This window comes from Gracilinanus agilis, chromosome 1 (assembly GCF_016433145.1).
Source record: "Gracilinanus agilis isolate LMUSP501 chromosome 1, AgileGrace, whole genome shotgun sequence".
In the NCBI taxonomy this organism is placed as follows: Eukaryota; Metazoa; Chordata; class Mammalia; order Didelphimorphia; family Didelphidae; genus Gracilinanus; species Gracilinanus agilis.
Window position 1 is genome coordinate 351,809,917 of NC_058130.1, and position 22,753 is coordinate 351,832,669.

At 36.9% G+C, this 22,753-nt stretch overlaps 1 protein-coding gene across 1 annotated transcript in view; it reads right to left on the minus strand.

Moving 5' to 3' along the window:
* CWC27 (CWC27 spliceosome associated cyclophilin) overlaps nt 1-22,753 on the minus strand; it is a 348,895-nt gene that overhangs the window by 316,827 nt on the left and 9,315 nt on the right. Inside the window, exon 3 of the mRNA XM_044663601.1 lies at nt 12,221-12,333. Coding sequence (XP_044519536.1) covers nt 12,221-12,333 — 113 coding nt within the window. The remainder of the gene's footprint in view (nt 1-12,220; nt 12,334-22,753) is intronic.

Here is a 22,753-nt window from a genome sequence, read left to right on the forward strand (position 1 = left end):
GGATGGTGTTTCAGAGATCTCTTAGGTAGGTGGAGATAGAACTTAGGTAGGTGGAGATAGAACTGCCCATCTGGTTGGCATTGGATGGTGGCAGCTAATTACACAAGAGATCTCGTCCCATAAGGTTCGAAGGGCACGATGGCATCAATAAAAAGGTGTGTTCAAGAGTTAGAGGGCCCAATTTCACCATTTTGACTTTTAGCTTTGGGACTTGTTAAACTATCCCCGAAGCACCTCTGACTCTCAAGCTACCCTGATATTTGCATCCTTCGGGAGCCTCACGGAGAACAGAGGCCATCACCCCAGTGTTGATGAGGGCATCATAACAGACCCCCCCCCGATTTCCAGGCTAACAAGGGGTTCCCTGTTGCTACTGGACTTCACTGGGACTAAGGGCAATAAAGAATCCTTGGTTGAATCTGTGCACTTGGTTTGGATCCAGTCATGTGTATGGTCTTGTACGAGCACTTCTTCAAGTCTTCTATGGTCACTGTGAGCTAAATCGGAACTTTTTGCAGCACAAACAGGAAAGTTTTGACTGGGAGACTCAATACAGAATGTTGGCTTAGAGAGCAGACCCTCTCTCTCACTCAGAGCTGATGAGTGAGTAACCGTGGTTACTAAACTCAGTTCTGCAGAGCCCACGGAATTTTCAGGTTGGCTCTGTCTAAGGGTTGAAGAAATGGAGATTTGACTTGTCTCTCCATCCACTCTGTTGTCTTGTGAACTACAAACCCCCAAATTAGGAGTTTTCCCATCAGTTGTGTCAGGGAACGTTTGATAGTTTGCATTGCCTTCAACACCTCTGGTATATCTCCCAACTCAGAGGCTGTCTGGAGTTTACTATCTAGCCCTCCAGTCTATGTGGCCGAAGTCAGTATTTGTGTCTCCAACAACTGAGCAGACTTCAGTGTTGTTATTATTGAGCAGACTAGCCACTGGAGATGACAGCTGACTACTCTCTCTTCCCCAAGCTTCTGGCTTGAATTCATCAGCTAAGGGATTGAGAAAGCCAGATGTAGAATTCTCTGAGCTGCTGCCATCAGCCAGCAACCCCATGCTCTGCTCTTGAAAAGTCAAACCTCTCTCAACATTCCGTCTGGTTTGCTCTCTAACCTCTACTTGTTGCTTCATGCCTAATGCAAGAGAATGGGTTTGGACAGTGGGATTTGACTCCTTTAGGGTTACTAATGATACTCCTTCCTGAATATATTATAAATCCCTGCCATTCTGTTCTTTATCCAGGCTAACCTGTTTTTTAGAAGTTGGAATAAAGAGAGGAGTTTGAGATTTTGATGACTCCAAACAAAATTGTAAAGCTTCTAGAGGCAAGCTGTTACAGATTCTTGGATGGTCCCTATGCTTCTCATCCAAGCCTTTTGTGGTGGAATGAGAAAGCAGACCCCTTTTATAGTCATCCTCAATTGTCCCATAAATCTCTTTGCACATTTGCATTATGTCCTCTCATTCCTGGTCTCCTGCCACAGAAATATCATTGTATTTTGTGCACCTTGCTAGAGACATATGTTCTCCCATGCCCAGTCTTTGAGAATCATTTACTACACCCAGATTAGTAATACACACGCCCATGTCCTTATTGCCATTAGTCATTTCTGATCCTGAAGCCTCAATTCATAAGGACTTCGGAATCTCACCTTGGGCTATGTATTTCTCCATTTGGTCAAGAGATAGAGACTGGCTGTACCTCTTGCAAGCGTGGTTGCAACACTGATTGTCATGTTTCATGCCCTCAACTTTTCTTGTATTACTGGACCATTTTGAGTTATAGAATATCCTCTTGCTATTCCTATCTCTCTGGTTAGGATTGTTGTTAGCCCTACCAAAGACTATTTGTTGTTTAAACCTACAAGATCGAACCATGTGACCTTTGTGGCCACACAGATAGCATGTTGGGGAAGAGGTTTTGGACTTGGTGACATTAGCAGGCTGCCTGGATTGACTACGCCCCCTGCTGGCCTGGAGGGTGAAGTTCTTAATTTCTTCGATTTCTTTCTCCTTCCTAGCCTGCTTTAGTTGTCTTTTGAGGTCAGCTATTACTGAGTCCTTTTCCGAATCTGACTATCTGGCTGTCCTGACTTCTTTTTGCTTTAAATCATGAATATGGGACACGTGCTGCCTGATGTCTTCTAGTGGCAATGATTCCCACTGAGGACAGTTCGGCTGGAAATAGTTCTGGACTGGCAGTAAAGCACCCTTCACAAACTGCCTCCTAATATGATCGATGGTCTCTTGGGCATGCACATCTCTAAGGCCTAATATTATTTTGGCTGATACCATTACCCTGTCGAGGAAGCTGCTAGGGTGTTCTTCCTCTCCCTGCCTTAGCTTCTTGAATTTTTGCCAGGAGTTTGGTCTTTTTGCATGGAGCCACATTGCCTCAAGTAAATCTGTTCGGTATTGGACCAGGTATCTCATATTGGCATAAGATGTTAACTCCAGGTCATGGTGGGCTGTGGGCTAGACAGTGAGATTGGGGTTCGAGCAAATTTCAGCCAAAAACTTCTCCTTCTCAGAGGGCGACTAAAATTCCCCTAAAAGAAACTCCAAGTCATCAAAGCTTGGGTTGAATAATGTGAAAACACATTTCATTTCTTTTACACTCTTGAAAGGAGAGATGAAAAACTTAGGGAAACGTCTCCTGAGTACCTCTAGATCATTTGGGGTAAAAGCCTTATATGAGTTCACATGGACGATACCCTCCCCAGGTTGCAAGATGGTTCTGTCAACTATTGGGAGTACAGATACAGTGGTCTCGGTGCCTGGTTCTTTCGTTGGATTTTGGGTGTCCTTTACAGATTGTGATTCTTTGCTTGGGTTAGTAGCACCTAGATATTTCATTTCTGCAATCTCCAATTGGAGAATTGTATTCTCGTCCAGTTCTTTCCCTTCCCTAATTTGTTTAAAGACTTGGAACAACAGCGTCGTGTGTTCCAACAATTCTAGGGAGACAGTCAGGTTTTGAATTAGGAGCAAAGCCAAAAAGCAGTCATAAGTGTGAGAGGACTCTCTTCAGGACTATCATGAATTACAGAATCATAAAAATTAGTGCCATAGCCATGGGTATAAAGCATATAAACTCAACCAGTGTTATGGCACACCATTTATAGTAGTCATATAATTCTAACATTTGGTGTATGAAATGTGGAACTTTCCAGAACCAAAAATCAATTGCTCCCTGCATGAACAACCAGAGAAGCATGGAGAAGCTGGTGACTATGAACAATACTCTAGCAAGACCCATTTGGAATATTATTTGTGTAGGTAATTAACCTAACTGTGCTTGCCAAATGTAATGGATAATAAGATGATGATGGTAAATGTGAGTCACCAGGGGCCAGGGAGCCTGTAACTAAACTGGCAGGAGATTTGGAGCTATCAGTGATGAGCAGCCTCAGCTGTGGTGCCCAGTCAATCTCCACTGCTAGCTGTAGGCTCCTTTAAGGTGTTGAGTGGGTAGCCCCTCCCTGCTGTAGTAACTGTCTTCCTATTGGGTGAGAGCAGAACCCAGCAGGAAATGGGACTCAACTTCCTGGTTACAATGGAGGCTTAGCTACCACTTCTCAGTAACCTCAACTTCTTAATATTCTCTCCTCTCCTCAGTCTCTTTAGCCTTGGTGATGTTGAAGGAATTACAGGAACTCACAGATGTAGGCTAATAGATTTATTTTAAACTGGAAAGGGAAAACTGAGGTAAGAGGGTTTAAGGTCTTGTGAAACTGTTGCTAGGGGAAACTGGCAAGTGTTGTCAATAGACCTAGAAGGTAAGGTCAGGCTGAGGGAACCAGCCCTCAGCCAGAGATGAATTGACACTGCCCTGATATTATTTGATCCACCAGCTAAACAGATGAAGTTGTTGATCTGTTCTGGGGATGTCCCTAACCACTAGACTACTCTAAACTAACTCCTGCCCACGTTCCACAATACACCTCCCTTCAATCCTGGGGTCCCCAAGGGGAAGTCAGGGGTAGCTGGGTGTCTGGGTGAGGTCAAGGAAATCTGAACCCAAGATTGGGTTTTCATGGTTTTATATAGTCACAGCCCAACTGTCAGCACCTGGGATGGCACCTGCCAGGCCAGAGTTCCATTCTGCTAACTTGACAGGATTGCCTAGGGTAATATTGCAAATGCAAAAAATCCTGCATTACAAAGCCAATGCACACACCTTAAGGTTCCATGCAAATCTGCAGTGGGGTCCAGAATTCCAGCCCAGGGCAATCTGTGTTGAAGCATCCTGATCTGTGTGGGCCCAGACTAAAGCAAGGAGTCCCAGTCTGGGCCTGTGGCAAAGGCATAGATCCCAGTTTGAGGTAGTTGACAGACCCAAATCTGTATGTCCTGAGCTTCTAAAGGCTCAAAGGCAGGGCAGTCTGCTGTGTAAATGACCTAATCAAGTCCAGAGTGAGACTAAAAGCTTCACCCTAGTCTGAGGTGAGAATTTCAGACATCAGCAATCACAAGGGTTAATTGAATCAGCAGTGGGTGGTGGCTCCCAGAGCTCCCAGCCCTCAGGTCATCATTCCATCTTGGTAGAATTAAAACTGGCAGAAACCCAGACATAAAGCTAACAGTACCATCAAGGAAGGACTGAAGCTTATAAGAGTACCCAAACCTCACAGACAACAGAGCCTACCTATAAAAAGTTTGGAAAAATGAGAAGCAATAAAGAAAGCAACTAACTATAGAGAATTTTTATGGTGACAAAGAGCAAGGCAGATATAAAGAAGGGGACAGTGAAAGCAAAGTAAACATATGCAAAGACCAATTAGACACAGATTCTGGAAGAGCTCAAGAAGGATTTCAAAAAGCAATTAAGACAGGCAGAGGAAAAATAGGGAAGAGAAATTAAAACAATGTAAGAAGAAATAGGTCAAATGAAAAAGGAGGCTCAAAAGATGACAGAAGAAAATTATTTCTTAAAAATTAGAACAGGGCAAGGAGAAGCTAATGATTTCTTAAGACATCAAGAAACAATAAAACAAAACCAAAAGAAGAAAAAAGAAAACACAAAATAGCTCATTGAAAAACCCAACTAACCTGGAAAATAGATCTAGGAGAGACAATTTAAGAATTTCTAGACTACCTGAAAGCCATAATAAAAAAAATCTTGGACATCATAATATAAGACATTATCAAAGAAAACTTCCCAGATATCCTTGAATGAGAAAATAAAATAGAAATTGAAAGAATCCACAGAAGGAAATTCTCAAATGACAACCTACAGGAATATAATAGCTAAATCCAAGAGTACCCAAGCCAAGTTGAAAATTATGCAAGCAGCCAGAAAAACAATTAAAATAACATGGAGTTACAATCAGGATCACACAGGACTTAGTGGCTTCCATATTAAAGGATCAGAAGTCATGGAATATGATATTTAGGAATGGAAAAGATTTAGGTTTACAACCTAGAATCACCTACCCAGCAAAACTGAGTATATTCTTTCAGGGGGAAAAAATTATTTGTTCAATAAGATAAAAGATTTCTAAGCAATCCAGATAAAAACACCAGACCTAAACAAAAAATTTAAAGTTCAAACATGAGACTCAAGAGAAACTTAAAAAGGTAAATATGAAAGAGAAAATGTAAGGAACTCAATAAGGTCAAACTGTTTATATTTCTATATGGAAAGAGTATATATATAATTCTAAAACATTATTCTTTGCAGTAGAGCAGATAGAAAGAATGTACTTAGACAGAGGGTGGAGAAGTAAGCTGATTATGATAATATGATATAAAAAAAATCAAGTGGTATAAAAGAGGATTGCAATGAGAGAAGAGGGAAGGGAGAGATGGAATAAGGTAAATTATAAAAAAAGGCATGAAAAATTTATTACAGTGGAAGGGAGGAAGAGGGTTGTGGTGGACAATGCTTAAACATTACTCTCATCATAACTGATTCAGAGAGAGACTATCAACCATACTAATTGGGGTATAGAACTAAATATTACCCTACAGAGAAGTAGAAGGGGAAAAAGACAAGGGAAGGGGGCAGTAATTGGAGGGAGGGGGAAAAGGGAGATGATAAAAAGCAAAATATTGGTGAGGAGAAACAGAGTGAAAGGAAAAAGAACAGGATCAAAAGGGGAAAATAAGATGGAAGGCAATACATACAGAGTAATCATAACTGTGAATGTGACCGGGATGAACTCACTCAAAAAAAGGAAGTGGATAGAGTGAATAAAAAACCCAGAATCCTACCATATGTAATTCATAAGAAACACATTTGAGGCAGAGTGACACAATCAGAGTAAAGGTAAAAAGGCTGGAGCAGAATTTATTATGCATCATCTAAAAGTAAAAAAAGCAAGAGTAGCAATCATGATCCCAGAAAAAGTAAAAGCAAAAATAGATCCAATTAAAAGACATAAGGAAGAAAATCATATCTTGCTAAAAGGTACTATAAACAATGAAGTAAAATCAGTACTAAATATATATGCACCAAATGGTATAGGGTCCAGATTTTTAAAAGAGAAACTATAGGAGCTTAAAGAGGAAATAGATAGTAAAACTATACTTGTGGGAGACATCAACCTTCCCCTATCAGATCTAGATAAATTGAACCAAAAACTAAATGAGAAAGAAGGGAAGTAAATCAAATTTTAGAAAAATTAGAATAGATATCTGGAGAAAACTGAATAAGGACAAAAAGAAATATACCTTCTTTTCAGCAGCACATGGTATGCATATAAAGACTGAACATACAGTAGGGCATAAAAACATCACAAACAAATCCAGAAAAGGAGAAATAATAAATGCAACTTTTTCAGATCATAATGCAATGAAAATTATAATTTGTAAGGGTTCATAGAGAGGCAAATTAAAAATTAATTGGAAACTAAATAATCTAATTCTTTAAAATTAGTGGGTTAAAGAACAAATCATAGAAACAATTACTGATTTCATTGAAGAAAATGACAATGAAGAGACAACATATCAAAATTTGTAGGATACAATCATCTGGATTTGTTTTTTTTTTGTCCTTTGGAGGTATGCTGGTGGTCCATGGTGAGGAGAGCAAAGCACCCTGCTTCTACTCTGCAGCCGTCTTAACTATATAGGATACAATCAAAGTAGTACTCGGGAAAATTTATATCCCTGAATGCCTATATCAACAAAATAGAGAAATAGAAGTTCAATAAATTGGGCATGCAACTAGAAAAACTAGAAAAAGAACAAATTTAATCCTCAGATAAAGACTAAATTGGAAATCCTAAAAAATCAAAGGAGAAATTAATAAAATTAAAAATAAAAGAACTATTGAACATAAATAAGCCTGGAAGGTAGTTTTTTTGAAAAAAACAACAACAAATAAAATAAATAAAATATTGGTTAATCTAATTAAAAAAGAAAGAAGAGAATCAAAATATCGGTATCAAAAATGAACAGGGGGATTACAACTCTAATGAAGAGAAAATTAAGACAATTACTAGGAGATATTTTACCCAATTATAGGACAATAAATAAGACAATCTAAGTGAAATGAATAAATATTTACAAAACTATAAATTGTCTAGATAAACAAAAAAAGAAATAGAATACTTAAATAATCCCATCTCAGAAAAAGAAATTGAACAAGTCATCAAGAAACTCCCCATGAAAAAGTCCCTAGGGCCAGATGGATTCACAAGTGAATCCTATCAAACATTTAAAGACCAACTAATCCCAATACTATACAAACTATTTGACAAAATGAACAAAAGACTTATCAAATTCTTTCTGTGACACAAATATGGTACTAATTCTCAAGCCAGGAAGACCAAAAATCGACCAATCTCTTTAATGAACATAGATGCAAGAATCTTAAATAAAATACTATCAAAGAGATTACAGCAAGTTATCACAAAGCTTATTCACTATGACCAGGTAAGATTTATACCAGGAATGAAAAGCTGGCTTAATATGAGGAAAACCATCCACAAAACTGACCATATCAATAACAAAACTAATAGAAATCAGATGATTATCTCAATGAATGTATAAAAAGCCTTTGACAAAATACAACACCCTTTGATGAAATACAACACCCTTTTCTATTGAAAACACTCAAAAGTACAGGAATAAAAGGGCCTTTCCTCAATATAAGTAGTATTTATTTAAAACCATCAGCAAGAATCATCTGTAATGTAGATAATTTACAAGCTTTCCCAACAAAATCAGGAGTGAAACAAGGATGCACATTATCACCACTATTATTTAATATTGTATTAGAAATGCTAGCTGTAGCAATTAGAGAAGAAAAAGAAATTGAAGGAATTAAAGTAGGAAATGAAACTAATCCATCACTCTTTGCAGATGATATGATGATATACTTAGAGAATCCTAGAAAACCAACTAAAAAGCTACAAAATAAATCCACATAAGTCATCAGCATTTCTATATATTTCTAACAAAATTCAGCAGCAAAAGATAGAAAGAGAAATTCCATTTAAAATCACTCTAGACCAACGGCCGGCAACTTTTTTGGCCATGAGAGCCATAAACACGTCCGGAAGGAGGAGGATGGAGGCAGAAGGCACTGGAATATGGGGTAGGGGCTGAAGGCCCCCCTTGGGCACATTCTGGGGCTCTGCCCAGACGGGCAGGTTGGGAGGTGGAGCCAGATATGGCTCGAGAGCCATACGTTGCCGACCCCTGCTCTAGACAATATAAAATATTTGGGAATCTATCTAACCAGGCAATTATATGAACAAAATTACAAAACACTTTCCACACAAATAAAACTAGACAACTAGAAAAACATTAATTGCTCATGAGTAAGATGAGCTAATATAATAAAAATGGCAATGCTACCTGAATTAATTTACTTATTCAGTGCCATAGCTATCAAACTACCAAAAAACTATTTTAAAGAATTAGAAAAAATAATAAAATTCATCTAAAAAAAAACAAAAGATAAAGAATATCAAGGGAACTAATAAAAAAATTGTGAATGATGGGGGGCCTAACAGTACCAGATCTTAAACTACACTATAAAGCAATGATTATCAAAACAATCTGGTACTGGCTAAGAGATAGAAGGGTGGATCAATGGAATAGACTAGGGCTAAATAACCTCAGCAATTTTGTTTTCAATAAACCCAAAGATCCCAGCATTGGGGATAAGAACCTACTACATGACAAAAATTTCTGGGAAAATTCTAACACCATATGGGGGAAATTAGATTTAGATCAATATTTCATGGCCTATACAAGATAAGTTCAAAATGGGTATATGATTTAAACATAGAGAGTGATATTATAAGTAAATTAGGTGAAGATAGAATAGCATGCCTGTCAGATCTATGGAAAAGGAAAGGATTTAAGACCAAGCAAGAAACAGAGATCATTACAAGATGTAAAATGAATAATTTTGAATATATTTCATTAAAAAGGCTTTGTGCAAAGAAAACTAATATAACCAAAATTAGAAGAAAAGCAACAAACTGGGAAAAAAATTTTATAACAAAATTCTCTGACAAAGGAAGGTCTAATATCTCAAATATACAAAGAACTAAGTCAAATTTATAAGAAATCAAATCATTCCTCAATTCCCCATTGATAAATGGTCAAGGGTTATGAATAGGTAGTTTTCAGATAAAGAAATCAAAACTATCAATAATTATATGAAAAAATGTTCTAAATCCCTCCTGATTAAAGAAATGCACATCAAAACAACTCAGAGGTACCACCATACACCTAGCAGAGTGGCCAATATAACGATAAAGGAAAATAATAAATGTTGGAGAGGATGTGGCAAGATAGGGACACTAATACATTGCTGGTGGAGTTGTGAATTGATCCAACCATTCTGGAAGGCAATCTGAAATTATTCCCAAAGGGCTTTAAAAGAATGCATATCCTTTGATCCAGCAATACCATCACTAGGTTTGTATCCCAAAGAGATGAAAAAAAAAATGGGAAAGGTTATATTTGTACAAAAAAATGCATAACTGTGCTTTTTATGGTGGCAAAAAATTCAAAAATTAAAGGATGTCTCTGTAGTAGGGAATTGCTAAACAAATTGTGGTATATGATGGTGATGGAATACTATTGTGCTATAAGGAATGATGAACTGCGTGATTTCCAAAAGAACTAGAAAGATCTACATGAACTGATGCAGAGTGAAATAAGCAGAATCAGGAGAATGTTATAGACAGTAACTGAAATACTGTAGGACAATCAAATGTTATTGACTCTGTTTCTAAAAGCAATGTGATAATCCAAGACAACACCAAGGGACTTATGAAAAAGAATGCTATCCACATCTGGAGAAATAAGTGTGGGAGTAGAAATTCAAAAGAAAACATATAATTTATTACTTATTTATATGGGTATATGATTTGGGGTTTTTGGTTTTAAAAGATTACTCTATGACAAAAATGAAGACTATGGAAATGGGATTTAAGTGATAATATATGTAAAACCCGGTGAAATTGCTTGTCAACTGGGGCAGTGGGGGAAGAGGAGGGAGACAACAAAAATCATGTAACAATGGGAAAATTTTTTTTAAATAAATATAAAATAGAGAGAGAAAGAGAGAGAGAGAGACAGAGAGACACAGAGAGAGAGAGAGAGAGATAAAATAAAATAAAATAAAATGAGGGGAAAGCTACTAAGAATTAGGAGGCAAGTAAAGTAGTTTATGAAAGAAAATGGTAAATCTTACCAAGGTAATAGACCCTGAAAACTACAGTAGACCAAAAAGAAGTCAATGATTATATGAAATAGCAAAGATTATAAGAACAAAATCAAAAGACTGAAAAAATAAAAGGAAAGAGTAGGATCTCTAACTTTAAAAAAAAAAAAACTGACCTTAAAAACTTCCTAAAAATGGTCCTAAAAAAACATAATTTTAAGTCTGGGTACTATATTTTAAGACATTTTAAATTAATAAGAAGACAGCCTAGAATATAAATTCCAAAAGGCCTTTGTCTTTCTGGAAAAAATAAAGGTTTGTAAATAAAAGCAATTTTCCCTGAAAAAAATAAATGTAATACCTAATATTTGTTACATATACAGATAAAATAAATAAAAATAAAATAATTAATTTAATTTAATAAAATTTAAAATTAAAATAAATATATTAAAATATACATAACACCTACAAGGCAAAATGTGACAATATATTAAATGTAAGTATAACGAACATTATATAAAACTAAATATAATAATGAGGGGATCTTGGACAGAATAGAAGATTTTCAAGCATTTCTAATGAAAAGACCAGAGCTGAATAAGAACTCTGAAATATAAAGATAAGAGTCTGGAGAAATCTAGAAAGATAAATTCATTTGGGCAACTGGAAGGTACTGTAATAATACCTTGTTAATATTTTAATAGTGAAAAAATATATTCCCTTAAAACTTTAACATCTTCAAAGAAATTTGAGGGAGTTTAATTTTAAAAATAAAGAGGGCCTAGAGGTAGATTGGTAGATTTCTATACATTAGTATAGGAAAGAGGGAAAAGGGGTTAGAACTTGTTAATTCTCATAATTGGGATGCTTGAGAAGAAGAGCACGCAAAATGAAAAGAGAGGTGATAATAGGTATCAGATAGATGAACCTTAATCTTGATTGAAATGGACAAAGGAGGGTAAAAAAACAAATGTACATATAATTTGGAGTAAATACATCAAACTCAACAGGAAAATAAGTGGGAATTGGGGTTAGAAGATGGCCAAAGTGGAGGATAATATCAAAGGCAGAATATTTATAAGCAAAACAAATTTCTTGATCCTAATGGGAGCATTAAAAGAAAAAAGAAAAGGACAAGACTCTAAAGCAGGGGTCGGCAACGTATGGCTCTCAAGCCATATCTGGCTCCACCCCGTGACCGGCCAGTCCGGGCAGAGCCCCAGAATGTGCCCCAGGGGTCCTTCAGCCCCCACCCCATATTCCAGCGCATTCCACCTCCATCTTCCTCCTTCCGCAGGAGTTTATGGCTCTCACGGCCAAAAAGGTTCCAACCGTTGCTCTAAAGGGATGCCCATCAAAGAGGGAGTAACTAAGCAAAAGGTGACATGTGAATGTAATAGAATATAATTACACTGTAAGAAGAAATGAAAAAGGTAATTACAGAGAATCCAGAGTAATAGAAGCTAATGACTAGTGAAATGGGCAAAGGGAGCAATGCTCAAGGCCTTAAATCCCAACTGGTGGAAGCAATAGAAAAACAATGATCTAGGAAATGATACCTGAAATAAGAAAATCAAAATTCACCTTGAAAGGAGCTCCATAGATAGATTCTCCTCCAGTTCCAGTACCAGTGGGATCTCCTCCTTGGATTATAAAACCAGGTACAACTCTGTGAAATATTGTGTTGTCATAATAACCTGAAAAGAAATCATATCAGATTTCACCAAGATTACCCATGAGATTCTTCTTCTCTAGTCAACTATGTTTGTAGAGGTGATTCTTGTGCAGATACTGATTATACTAGAAAGCGTTGGAAGCCCCGTTCTAAATCAGTGGTTTAGTGGCACTGCTCCAACACTCAATCCTCTCCTCAGAAAAGATCATATTAGGTTGGTCCTTCCATCTTAAGATATTCTCAGGCCTTTCTTATCTTAAAAGGGTTACTCTCTCTACTCTCATTCATAATATCACTTACTTCAGTGATAAACTCAACAAACATTTTCATGTGCTTCTTCCACTTCCTATGCAACTACTTCCTTTCTAACCCCTACAATCTAGTTTCTGTCTCTTTTGCTTCAACAAAAACTGATGTGAAAATCCAGGATCTGCAACTTACTACCTGCCCAAACTAAGGCAAAAATGATTTAAGTTCCCAGAGTCTCAGACATAACCAATAGTTGCTATGTCACTTATTTTACCTCACCAATCTGTCCCCTACCTTTCCATCCCCATTGGCAAAATCCTATTTCTGGCTTTTGTTCCCACTTTATTATCTTGTTTCTTAATGACTCCAATAATTTATCCCACCTCTGGCCTTTATGACTTTTAATTATCCACAATCAATTTTATATGCTGCTAACCAATTATATGGAGGTATAATCACATCATACTTATTTTTAAGTTTGGTTAAGATGAATACCCCCTCCCCATTTCTCCTCAAGAAAACTGATGAAAAAATAAATTTCTTTATTCTACAAAGTAGATGACTTAAAGCAGCAGTGACCACATTTGCTAGCAAATGAAACTCTGACCAGGCAACCAACCAGTCTGTGTCTCTGTCATGCATTATCCCAACTGTAATAAATACCTATTAAAATTCTACAAAGTATGCTTAATTTTATTGTTAACTAATTTTTCCCAATTAGAAAGCTTTTGTTTTCCCTCCTTTCTACCATTCCCTGTCAAAAAAATAAGAAAAAAAAATCCTTCTTAACAAATATGCATAGTCAAATAACAAGTTTCTCAACCAACCACGTCAAAAAAATGCACGTCTTATTGTGCATACATACCTTTCTGTCAGGAAGAGGAGAGTGAATCAGATATATTAGCATACAGCATATATCAGATGAATCACAGTGAGTTATTGCACTTACCAGAGTTCATATGACTTTCAAGGTAGTTCATTTCTACAATGTTACTATGCACATTTAACTTGAAACACAAAATGTCCCTATACCGGTGATGGCAAACCTATGATACACATGTCAGCACTGGCATGCCTAGTCATTTTCGATGGCATGCGGCCTCATGCAGCTGCATACAAAAAAGTATAGGGCCGCATGCCAAGGATGAAACATTTGCTGTGCTGTAGTGTAGACACTCTGTGCACTACAGATGACAATTCTACCTATATTAATTTACCTATTTTGATTTATTAAATAGTTATATATCACAATTATACATTTTTGTTATTTAAACTATAAATATCGTGAAATTATGGTGTTTTTTCTCCAACTGGCACACCACCTGAGTTATGCTTGTTTTTTTGGCAAATTTTGACACACCAAGCTCAAAAGGTTGCTCATCACTGCCCTATACTGACATTCAACTGAGTCTATAATAACTTATTTCAACAATTCATCACTTGTATTTCCATACTTTATTATTTTACTGTTCTCTTCTATAATCTCCATTAGGCCTAAACCCTTCTCTTTTCCTCTATGTGAATTACTGTTGTGTGCATTTTTTAAAAATTTTGTTTAATTAAGAAAATTTTTCCATGGTTACATGATTCATGTTCTTTTTCCTCTGCTCCTCTCACCCCTCTCCCAAAGCCAACACCCAATTCCACTGGGTTTTACATGTGTCATTGATAAAGACCTATTTCCATATTATTGATATTTCCACTAGGGCGATCGTTTAGAGTCTACATCCCCAATCATATCCCCATCGAACAATGTGACCAAGCAGTTGTTTCTCTTCTGTGTTTCTAATCCCACAGTTTTTCTCTGGATGTGGATAGTGTTCTTTCTCATAAGGCCCCCAGAAATATCTTTGATCACTGCATTGCTGCTAGTCGAGAAGTCCATTACCTTCAATTATGCCACAATGTATCAGTCTCTGTGTATAAGTTTCTCCTGATTTTGCTCCCTTCACTCTGCTTCAATTGCCAGAGGTCATTCCAGTTCACATGGAATTCCTCCAGTTCATTATTTCGTTTAGCATAATAGTATTCCATCACCAACAGATACCACAACTTGTTGTCATTCCCCAATCGAAGGGCATCCCGTCATTTTCCAATTTTTTGCCACCACAAAGAGCGCGGCTATAAATATTTCTGCACAAGTCTTTTAAACCCAGTCTTTTAAAGCCCTTTGGGCATAGTTCCAAATTACCTTCTGGAATGGTAGGATTAATTCACAACTCCACCAGCAATGCATTAGTGTGCCAATTTTGCCACATCCCCTTCAACATTTGTTACTTTACTGTCACATTGGTCAATCTGTTAGGTGTGAGGTGGTACCTCAGTGTTGTTTTGATTTGCATTTCTCTAATTATGAGAGATTTAGAACACTTTTTCAAGTACTTATTGATAGTTTTTATTTCTATATCTGAATTGCCTATTCATGTCGCTTGTGTGAATGCCCACTTATCAATTCGGGAATGGCTTGATTTTTTTGTACAACTGATTTAGCTCCTTACATATTTGAGTAATTAGATCTTTGTCAGAGGTTTTTGTTATAAAGATTTTTTTCCCAATTTGTTGTTTCCCTTCTAATTATGGTTGTTTTGGTTTTGTTTGTACAAGAACTTTTTAAGTTAATGTAATCAAAATTATTTATTTTACATTTTGTCATTTTTTTTCTAACTCTTGCTTGGTCTTGAAATCTTTCCTTTCCCAAATATCTGACAGGTATAATATTCTGTGTTAACCTAATTTACTTATAATTTATCCCTCTTTATATTCAAGTCATTCACCCATTCTAAATTTATCTTGGTGTAGGCTGTGAGATGTTGGTCTAAACCTAATCTCTCCCATACTCTTTTCCAATTTTCCCAGCAGTTTTTGTCAAATAGTGGATTTTTGTCCCAAAAACTTGGATCTTTGGGTTTATCATACACTGTCTTGCTGAGGTCATTTACCCCAAGTCTATTCCACAGATACGTCTGCCTCTTAAACAGTATCATATTGTTTTGATGACCACAGCTTTATAGTACAGTTTAAGATCTGGTACTGCTAGGCCTCCCTCCTTCACATTTTTTTTTCATTATTTTCCTTGATAATCTTGATCTTTTGTTCTTCCAAATGAACTTTGTTAAGAGTTTTTCCTAATGCAATAAAAAAGTTTCTTTGTAGTTTAATAGGTATGGCACTGAATAAGTAAATTAATTTGGGAAGGATTGTCATTTTTATTATGTTAGCTCATGAAAAGAGGGACTTTATAAAGCGATGCAAAGAAATGTGCAGGAACAGAGAAAGCAGAGAGAAGAGGTTGGAATATTGGTGGCAAAAGGGTTCCAGGGACTGATGGTGCCTGGAAAGGGACTGTTGGAATTTTGGGGGATTGCTTTTGAACTCTGTGAGGAGAGACAGCTCTGAGACTTTCTCCTGGACTGAAATCATTCAAATCCTGAGAAAGTGTTTCCTGATTTGAGATCTACTGTGATGTTACATCTGTTCCTGATCCCTGAAATCAATACCTGTGTGGTCTCAATTGAACTAGCAATTTACCTTGAAAGTTAGCCCTGATGGTGACTAGATTGAGGATTCAGTGTATTTCTCAACCAGATCAGCTAACAACCTAGAGCCTTTGCTTAATTCATTAGCCTAGGGTTAGCTAATATATGGAGAACATCTAGATAGAGAAGATTTCCTAGCTTGCCTTGGCTCTGGCTAAGGGGAGAAGACATCCTTCATTTGGGTGCTAGTAAGGGATTCCTACTACCCTCTTTCCTGATCCAATTTAATCATCATACATTTTCATAAACCATCATAAAACATCAATAGCAGTCAGATTTGTTGGTTAAAGGAAGAAGATTTGTTAAATGGAGGTTATCCTGGGTTGAGATTGTTCCCAACTGGATGGGTATAGCAAAATTCCCAGTAATCCATTTTGATTTCTTTCCCAGGTTACCTGTCTGTGGTAGAAGAGGGAACCCTTGGAGGATTAGGTTGATCCAAGTCTTAGCCAAAAGTCTATTCCATATCCTAAAGCAAAGATGGGCAAATATGTCCCCCGGGCTAGATGGGGGCACCCCGAAATATTCTATCTGGCCTGTCTGACATTATTCCTAATGTGATGAATGCAATGAGTAGGATACAATACAATGAAACTTCAAAAGAGTTGCCTTAGAAACAGACTGACAGATGAGCATTTCCTTTCCTTTGGCCCCTTCTTTAAAAAAATTGCCCATCACTCTCCTAAGGGGTTTCTCTGCACCTGCTACAGATAGCTGTGGTTTTTTTCCACCTGTTTATACTGGTTAAAGATTGAGAATCCTCCATCTTTGGTCTTGGTCTCAAAGGGAGATATCCTGTCCTATCAGGTTACACTAAACTCTGGTCATTCATTACATTCATCATACAGGATCTCCCAATTTCCCTTTTAACATTTGTCCTACCCATGAAAAATTAATGTTTTTCCAATTGTTTAAATCTAGTTTTAATTATATACAAAGTGTTTTGTAGTTGCGTTCATATAATCCTATGTTTCTCTTGGCAAATAGATTCCTAAATATTTAATATTGTCTAGAGTGGTTTTAAAAGGAATTTCTCTAACTCTTGCTGTCAGGATGTGTTGGATATATAGAAATACTGATGATTTATGTGAGTTTATTTTGTATCCTGCAATTTTGCTAATGTTGATATTTCCACTAATTTTTTAGGTGATTCTCTAGGATTTTTGAAGAAGACCATCATATAACCTGCAAAGAGCAATAGCTTGGTCTCCTCACTGCCAGTTTTAATACCTTCAATTTCTTTTTCTTCTCTAATTGCTACTGCTAGTGTTTCTGGTACCATGGTAAATAATAGAGGTAATAATGGGCATCCTTGTTTCAATCTTGATCTTATTGGGAAGACTTCTGATTTATCCCCAATGCAGATGGCTTTAAATACATGGTTTATTATTTTTAGGAAAGATCCTTCTATTCCTATACTTTCTAGTGTTTTCAATAGGAATGAGTGTTGTATTTTGTCAAAGGTTTTTTTCAGCATCTATTGAAATAATCATGTGATTTTTGTTGGTTTGCTTGTTAATGTGGTTAATTATGTAGGTGGTTTTCCTAATATTGAACCATCCTTGCATTCCTGGTGTAAATCTCACCTAATAATGAATCACCCCCGTGATCACTTGCAGGAGTCTTTTTGTTAGTATTCTATTTACGATTTTTGCATCTATGTGCATTAAGAAGACTGGTCTGTAGTTTTCTTTCTCTGTTTTTGATCTGCCTGGCTTTAGAATCAGAATCATATTTGTGTCATAAAAGGGATTTGATAAAACTCCTTCTTTGTTTATTTCGTTAAATAGTTTCTCAGGTATTGGGATTAGTTGTTCTTAAATGTTTGATAGAATTCACTTATGAATCCATCAGGCCCTGGTGATTTTTTCTTAGGGAGTTCTTTGATAGCTTGTTCAATTTCTTTTTCTGATATGGGATTATTTAGGTATTCTATTTCTTTTGCTGTTAATCTAGGCAATTTGTATTTTTGTAAATATTCATTCATATCTCCTAGATTGCTATATTTATTGCCATATAATTGGGCAAAATTGTTTTTAATGATTGCCTTAATTTCCCCTTCATTAGAGGTAAGGTCTCCCTTTTCATCTTTGATACTGTCAATTTGGTTTTCTTCTTTCTTTTTTTTTATTAGATTGACCAGTACTTTGTCTATTTTATCTGTTTTTTTCAAAATACCAGCTTCTAGTCTTATTTATCAATTCAATAGTTCTTTTACTCTTGATTTTATTAATTTCTCCTTTAATTTTTAGGATTTCTGATTTAGTTTTTATCTGGAGATATTTAATTTGTTCTGTTTCTAGTTTTTTGATTTGCATATACAATTCATTGATCTCTGCCCTCCCTAATTTGTTAATATGTTCACTCCAGGATATTAATTTCTCCCTGAGTACTGTTTTGGCTGTATCCCATAGGTATTGATAGGATGTCTCATTGTTGTCATTCTCTTCAATGAAATTATTAATTGGTTCTATAATTTGTTCTTTAACCAATTCTGGAGAATTATATTATTTAATTTCCAATTAATTCTGATTTGCCTCTCCATTTACCTTTACTAATTATTATTTTTATTGCATTATGATCTGAAAAGGTTGCATTTATTATTTCTCCTCTTTTGCACTTGTTTGCCATGTTTATATGCCTTAGGACATGGTCAATCTTTGTAAATATACCATGTGTTGCTGAAAAGAATGTGCATTCCTTTTTGTCCCTATTTATTTTTCTCCACATATCTATTAACTCTAATTTTTCTAAGATTTCATTCACATCTCTTACCTCTTTCTTATTTTTAGGTTTGATTTATCTAGATCTGATAAAGGATGGTTCAGGTCTCCCACTAGTATAGTTTTACTATTATAAGAAGGGAAGTAGAAAATGTGTTGCAGTAGGTAAGGAAATAACATAATCAACACCATCCTTTTTAGGATCAATATTTCACTATCTATTTCCTCCTTAAGCTCCACTACGTTCCCCCTTAGAAATCTTGTTGCTATACCATTTGGTGCATACATAATGAGTATTGGTATTTCCTCGTTGTCTATATTGCCTTTTATCAGGATGTAATTACCTTCTCTATCTCTTTTAATCAAATCTATTTTTTATTTTGGCTTTGTCAGATATCATGATTACGACTCCTACCTTCTTTTTCTAAGTTGATGCCCAACAGATTTTGCTATAGCCTCTTACCTTTACCCTGTGGGTGTCTACCTGCCTCATATGTGTTTCTTATAGATAACATGAGAGGATTTTATAGTCCACTCTGTTATTTGCTTCCGTTTTAGAGTTATGATTACCACTTGTGTATTCCCCAACATTTTGATTTCCTCTCCTAGTCCTGCCCTTTCTTCTTTTGCTATTTCCTTCTATACCAGTGGTTTGCTTTTAATCAGTTCCCCTAATCTCCATCTTTATTTTACTTCCCTTTCTGCCCTCTCCCTTTTTTATTCCCCTCTTTTTTTTAGGGTCTGTTGAATTTCCTTCCCCCTCTGTTTTCCTCCCTTTTTGTAGTCCCTTTCCCACTCTCCCCTCTTGGTTTTTCCCTCTCAACTTTCCTGTAGGGTAAGATAGAATTTGATACTCCAATGGATTTAGCTGCTCTTCACTCTCAGAATTGATTCCATTGACAGTAAGGTTTGAGTATTACCTATTAGCACTCTCTTCCTCTCTTTCTTATAATAGTATTTTCCCCTTCCCCCCCACCCATGCACCTCTTTCTGTGGTATAGATTATCTTATTTTTCTTACTCCTTCAAGTTTCTCTTGGTGCCATCTTCTATTCCCCCCTTTTCTTCTTCTTCTTTTTTTTTTTTTTTTTTTTGCATATCACCTTAAACCAACCTCTACCTACAAATAATTCTTCTAATGTCAGTATAGGGCAGTGATGTTACTTGTAACCCTCACCTTCCTTATTTACCTTTTCATGTTTCTCTTGATTTTCGTATTTGGATATCAAATTTTCTATTTAGTTCTGGTCTTTTCTTTATGAATATTTGGAAATCCTCTATTTTGTTGAATACCCATACTTTCCCCTAGAGATATATAATCAATTTTGATGGGTAGTTGATCCTTGGTTGTAGACCCAATTCTCTTGCCTTTCTGAATATCATGTTCCAAACCTTGCTGTCCTTTAGTATGGAGGCTGTCAGATCCTATGTAATCCTGATTGGTGTTTCTCGATATCTGAATTGTCTCTTTCTGGTTTCTTGTAATATTTTCTCCTTAGCTTGGAAGCTCTTGAATTTGGCAATTACATTCCTGGGGGTTGTCTTTTGAGGATTTAATGTAGAGGGTTATCTATGGATTCTGTCAATGTCTATTTTGCCCTCTTGTTGAAGAACATCAAGGCAGTTTTCTTGGCTAATTTCTCGTAATATGATGTCAAGATTTCTGTTTATTTCTAGGTTTCAGGTAGACTGATGATTTTCAAATTGTCTCTTCTAGATTGGTTTTCCAGGTCAGTCATTTTCTCAGTGAGATATTTCATGTTTCCTTCTATTTTGTCATTCTCTTGACGTTGCTTTATTAATTCTTGCTGTCTTTTGAGATCATTATCTTATACTTGCCCAATTCTGGTCTTTAAAGACTGGTTTACAACTATGATTTTTTTTTAATTTTCCTTTTTGATTTGGTCTATCCTGCTTTTCATGGCTTCCAGTAGGTCTTTTCTGGTCTTCAATTTGTTTATCAGTTCATTTCATTTCTTGGCTGCTTCTTTTCAAGTGGGAGATTCTGTCTTTTAAACTATTATTTTCTTTTTGAACTATTTCCCACTTTTCTTGGCAAGTTTCTCCTATCTTTTTAACTTGGTTCTCCAATTCCAGCCTGATTTCATTTTGGTTTTTCCTTTCCTTCCCAGCCAGAAGTCTGAGTGAAGATGGCAGGCTCTCTGTGTATCGAGCTACGGAGTGGTTTTTGCCCTGAGACTATTTTTCCAGTCTCTAAGGCATCTGCTGTGTGCCATCTGTCTCTCCTCTATCTCTGCACCCAAGGTCTGCATTCAGCCTCCTGGGGTCCTAAGTCTCGCTGCTCTAAAGGGTAAGTCTGTGGTGTCCTCAGCCAGCCCTTGAGAACCTAGAGATTGGCCACAAAAGTCTGAGTAAGGACGGTAGGCAAGTCTTTGTATTAAGCTCCAAAGAGCTTTTTTCCCTGAGGCTATTTTTTGAGTCGGTGTCTGTTGTATACAGCCCTGCCCTATCTCTGCACCCAAGCTCCACATTCCTCAGCCTCCTAGGGTCCCAAGTCTCACTGCTCTTGGGGTTAAGTTTGTGGTGTCCTCAGCCAGCCCCCTGAGAACCTAGAGTTTGCCCTGTGCTTGCTCCGACTCTGGCTCTGTAGAGGGGGAGAGGTAATGAGCTCACACTTTGGTGGGAGTAATTTGGCCCTATTTTTGTGTGGAAATGCCCAAACTCTGCCTACCTTCGATGCTGCACTCTAAAGTGGAACCCCTTGTCTCATCTGATTTTGGTTTTGTCCTTTTGAGGCACTTTATATTGGTCAGTGGAGAGAAGAGGAAGAGTGTTGCTTCTACTCTGGGGCCATCTTAACCCCAGAAGTCCCTGAGTGCCTTTTGAATAAAATAATTTATCTTTTTCTAAATATATTCTTATTAGGAAAAACTTATACTCTTTGCCACCCAACACCCCACCAAGAATGGAGGATCTTTGAGGACAAGGATCGGCTAGTTTGTGTTTGTGTGTGCAAGGATATGTTTCTGTTTGAGTTTGATAACATTGGTCTAAACCACTATGATGGTATGGAAAAGAGGTTGGGAGAGGGATTCCCCATTTCTTTGTTCCTGGGTACTACATCAAGGGTGTTATAGGGAAAAATAAGAATTTCTTTGAGTAAGGAACAAAAAGCAGGCAAGTGCTGACAGGCATGGCCTGAGAATTCCAAAGATGGAACACTGGTCAGAGGAGGGACTTTTTCTGAAACTCTGGAAATGGCAGTTGGGTTGGATGGCTTAACTGTCTAAGTGAAGAGCCTGGAAAAGTGGGTTGTCTCCATCAAGAAACATCTATCAAGCCAAGGAAGTTCAGGTTGAGCACAGAATTAATATCTGCATGCAGATATATTCATCTCCCTAACTTCATACTGTGGATTAATTGCTTTGATATCTATGATACCTGGGTTTGAGTAAGCTGATTTCATCTGTGTAGCTGAAGAGGACATCTTAGTGAGAAATCCTTTTCCCTTTCTGACCAGCCAGTCTTGTCCTGACTGTCTGCCATAGTAATAGTGTAGTGATTCCCAACCTCCATCCCCTTGGTTTCATCCCTAGCTGTTAGTTTGATCACCTACCCTTTAATTATAACATTAAACTCTTTTTTTTTGCAAGTTTCCTGTTTGTACTCTCCTCCAATACCAAGATCCTACAGAATTACCTTTCCCTGGCTAGTTTGGAGTTGTCAGTTAAACTACCTGGTACTCAGCTAAACTGTTATTCCTTCATTCACCACCTATTTCCCAATTCCCCTGTGTATTTCCTTTTATTTAGTATTACATTCCTTTCCCTAGTGGGATTTGTGTGTGTTCCCCACTGTGTTTATTCCCCTGTGTGGCGCCAGTCTCCCAATTAGCCATTAACTGCCAAACAGCCTTTTACAGTTACAGCCTTTTACAAGGGCCATAGTCTAGAAAGGCAGATAGGTTTTCTTAT